General features: G+C 49.6%; 1 protein-coding gene across 1 annotated transcript in view; it reads left to right on the top strand.

The window, feature by feature from the left end:
• Positions 1–262: 262 nt before the first annotated feature.
• Positions 263–3004, top strand: part of ift140 (intraflagellar transport 140 homolog (Chlamydomonas)) — a gene marked incomplete at its 5' end in the record, with an annotated part of 5358 nt that continues 2616 nt past the window's right edge. Inside the window, 8 exon segments of the mRNA XM_066683730.1 lie at positions 263–290; positions 293–365; positions 463–595; positions 826–1018; positions 1021–1046; positions 1079–1129; positions 2305–2487; positions 2766–2972. Of these exon segments, the coding sequence (XP_066539827.1) occupies positions 263–290; positions 293–365; positions 463–595; positions 826–1018; positions 1021–1046; positions 1079–1129; positions 2305–2487; positions 2766–2972 (894 nt within the window).

The following is a 3004-nucleotide window of genomic DNA, read 5'->3' as shown; positions in this document are numbered from 1 at the left end:
CTCTCTCTCTCTCCTCCCTCCCTCTCTCTCCCTCTCTCTCTCTCCCTCCCTCTCTCTCCCTCTCTCTCTCTCTCTCTCTCTCTCTCTCTCTCTCTCTCTCTCTCTCTCTCTCTCCCTCTCTCTCCCTCTCTCTCCCTCTCTCTCTCCCTCTCTCTCTCTCTCTCCCTCTCTCTCTCTCTCTCTCTCTCTCTCTCCCTCTCTCTCCCTCTCTCTCTCTCTCCCTCCCTCTCTCTCCCTCTCTCTCTCTCTCTCTCTCTCTCTCTCTCTCAGCTATGAGCGTTCTGACACTCACGGTTTGAAGTTCCCCGGATGCTGATGGAGGACCCTGTCTCTCTGGAGATGTACATCAACAAGATGAAAGACAAGTGAGCGCTGCTCTCTGATTGGTTCTGAAATGTTCACTGCTCCTTTCTGATTGGCTGCGGAACTCTTTACACTCACTGTTCTCCTCTGATTGGACAGAAGCCTGTATAAGTGGTGGGGTCATTATCTGGAGAGTCAGTCGGAGATGGAGTCTGCTCTGCGTTACTATGACTACGCTCAGGATTACCTGTCTCAAGTGCGTGTGCACTCTTACCTGGGAAACATACAAAAGGTAAACACACACACACACACGCACACACACAATGTGAGCCAGACTCAGCACCTGGGGAGCAGTTGGGAGTTAGCTGCCTTGCTCAAGGGCACTTCAGCTGTGGATGTTGAGGGTGTAGACAGTGCTGTTCCTTTAACTCCCCCCAATCCCATGGAACCTGCTCCCAGCCCTGCACTGATCTAGAGTCTGTCCTCTTTCTCACAGCGTTGTGTTTTCCTCTCGTCTTCCAGGCGAGCGAGATTGCCAACGAGACGGGCAACAGAGCAGCGTCCTATCACGTGGCCCGACAGTACGAGGGTCAGGAGAAGATCAGCCAGGCAGTGCACTTCTACACACGCGCTCAGGCCTACAACAACGCCATCCGGCTCTGCAAGGACAACAACATGGACGAGCAGCTCATGAACCTGGCCTTGCTCAGCAACCCCGAGACATGATGGACACGGCCTGTTACTACTAAAAAAAAAAAAAAAAAACTATATACTATACGAGGAGAAAGGAGTCCACGTGGACAGAGCAGTGATGCTCTATCACAAGGTAACACACACACACACACACACTTTCCTTTGATCCTCGTATACAGTTCTGGTAAAAGCAGTTTACAGCAGTGATACAGCGCCCCCTCCAGCTGGAGTGTAGAAGTGCAGGATCGCCCAGAACAGTGAGGGAGAGGAACAGTGCAGACGCTACAGCGCTCTCGCCGTGCCGTGTCTGTGTGAGTTATTAACCCGCCATAACACCGCACCACTCAGTGAGAGCCAGGGGTTTGAGGGGTATAAAGCCCCTGAACTGTGCTGTGGAGCAGTGGAACTGTGTTCTCTGGAGTGCAGCAGCTACATCCAGTTCCTCTGGGACGTGTTGGAATAGTGTTTGTGATCAGAACTAATTAGCCATCATCAGTGGTTGACCTCGTGGCTGAATGCCATCAAATCTTCTCAGAAATGCTCTGGTTTCTAGTTTAAATCCTTTTACAGAAGAGTAAAGCTGTTACTGTTTAAGAGGAAAAACTGTCTTATTAATGCTCTTTATTTTCTTTTGCTGTCTCTCTCTCTCTCTGTCTCTTTTTCTCTCTCTCTCTCTCTTTCTGTCTCATTCTCTCTCACTCTTTCTCTGTCTCTCTCTCTTTCACTCTCTCACTCTCTCTGTTTCTCTCTCTCTTTCTGTCTCATTCTCTCTCACTCTTTCTCTGTCTCTCTCTCTTTCACTCTCTCACTCTCTCTGTTTCTCTCTCACTTTCTGTCTCATTCTCTCTCACTCTCACTCTCACTCTCTCTATCTCTCTCTTTCTCTGTCTTTCTCTGTCTCTGTTTCTATCTCTGTCTCTGTTTCTCTCTCTCTCTCTTTCTGTCTCATTCTCTCTCACTCTCTCTCTCTCACTCTCTTTCTCTGTCTCTCTCTCTTTCACTCTCTCACTCTCTCTGTTTCTCTCTCTCTTTCTGTCTCATTCTCTCTCACTCTCTCTCACTCTCACTATCTCTTTCACTCTCTCTCTCTCTCACTCTCTTTCTCTGTCTCTCTCTCTTTCACTCTCTCACTCTCTCTGTTTCTCTCTCTCTTTCTGTCTCATTCTCTCTCACTCTCTCTCTCTCTCACTCTCTCTCTCTCCCTCTCACTCCCTCTCTCTCTCTCTCTCTCTCTCTCTCTCTCTCTCCCTCTCACTCACACTCTCTCTCTCTCTCTCTCTCTCTCTCTCTCTCTCTGTCTGTCTGTAGGCAGGTCACATGTCTAAGGCTCTGGAGCTGGCGTTTGCCACAGAGCAGTTTGGAGCGCTGCAGCTGATAGCAGAGGACCTGAATGAGAACAGTGACCCGGCCCTGCTGGCGCGCTGCTCTGATTTCTTCATCCAACACTCGCAGTTCCAGAAAGCTGTGGAGCTGCTGGTGGCGGCCAAAAAGGTACAAGATAAACACTTACACTGAAACAAACACTGAGTTATGCCTTCATTCAGTACACACAGGCGTCCGCGCCTATATCTCCACCCACACACATGGAAAGCCCCGCCCCATGTTGACATGATTGGTTTATTAGGTGTGTGAGGTATGAAACCCTGTCTGTATGAATCTGTGTTTATGAGGGCATCACCACTTATTCACTCAGGATACACCTTCTAACACACACACACACACACACACTCTAACAAGAATAACACTGGATTTGTGTCTTGTGTGTTCAGTATCACGAGGCGCTGCAGTTGTGTTTGGATCAGAACCTGACCATCACGGAGGAGCTGGCGGAGAGCATGACCGTGTCCAGAGGCTCCGCCCACCTGACGGAGGCGGAGCGTAAAGAGCTGCTGGAGCGGATCGCTGAGTGCTGCATGAGACAGGGCAACTACCACCTCGCCACCAAGAAATACACACAGGCCGGGAAAAAGATCAAGGTCAGGCCTTTATTAACGTTATTCATATTTAC

Source organism: Hoplias malabaricus, chromosome 10 (genome assembly GCF_029633855.1).
Source record: "Hoplias malabaricus isolate fHopMal1 chromosome 10, fHopMal1.hap1, whole genome shotgun sequence".
Lineage (NCBI taxonomy): Eukaryota > Metazoa > Chordata > Actinopteri > Characiformes > Erythrinidae > Hoplias > Hoplias malabaricus.
Note: the sequence above shows the minus strand (reverse complement) of the source record. Positions and strands in the feature narration are given on the sequence as shown.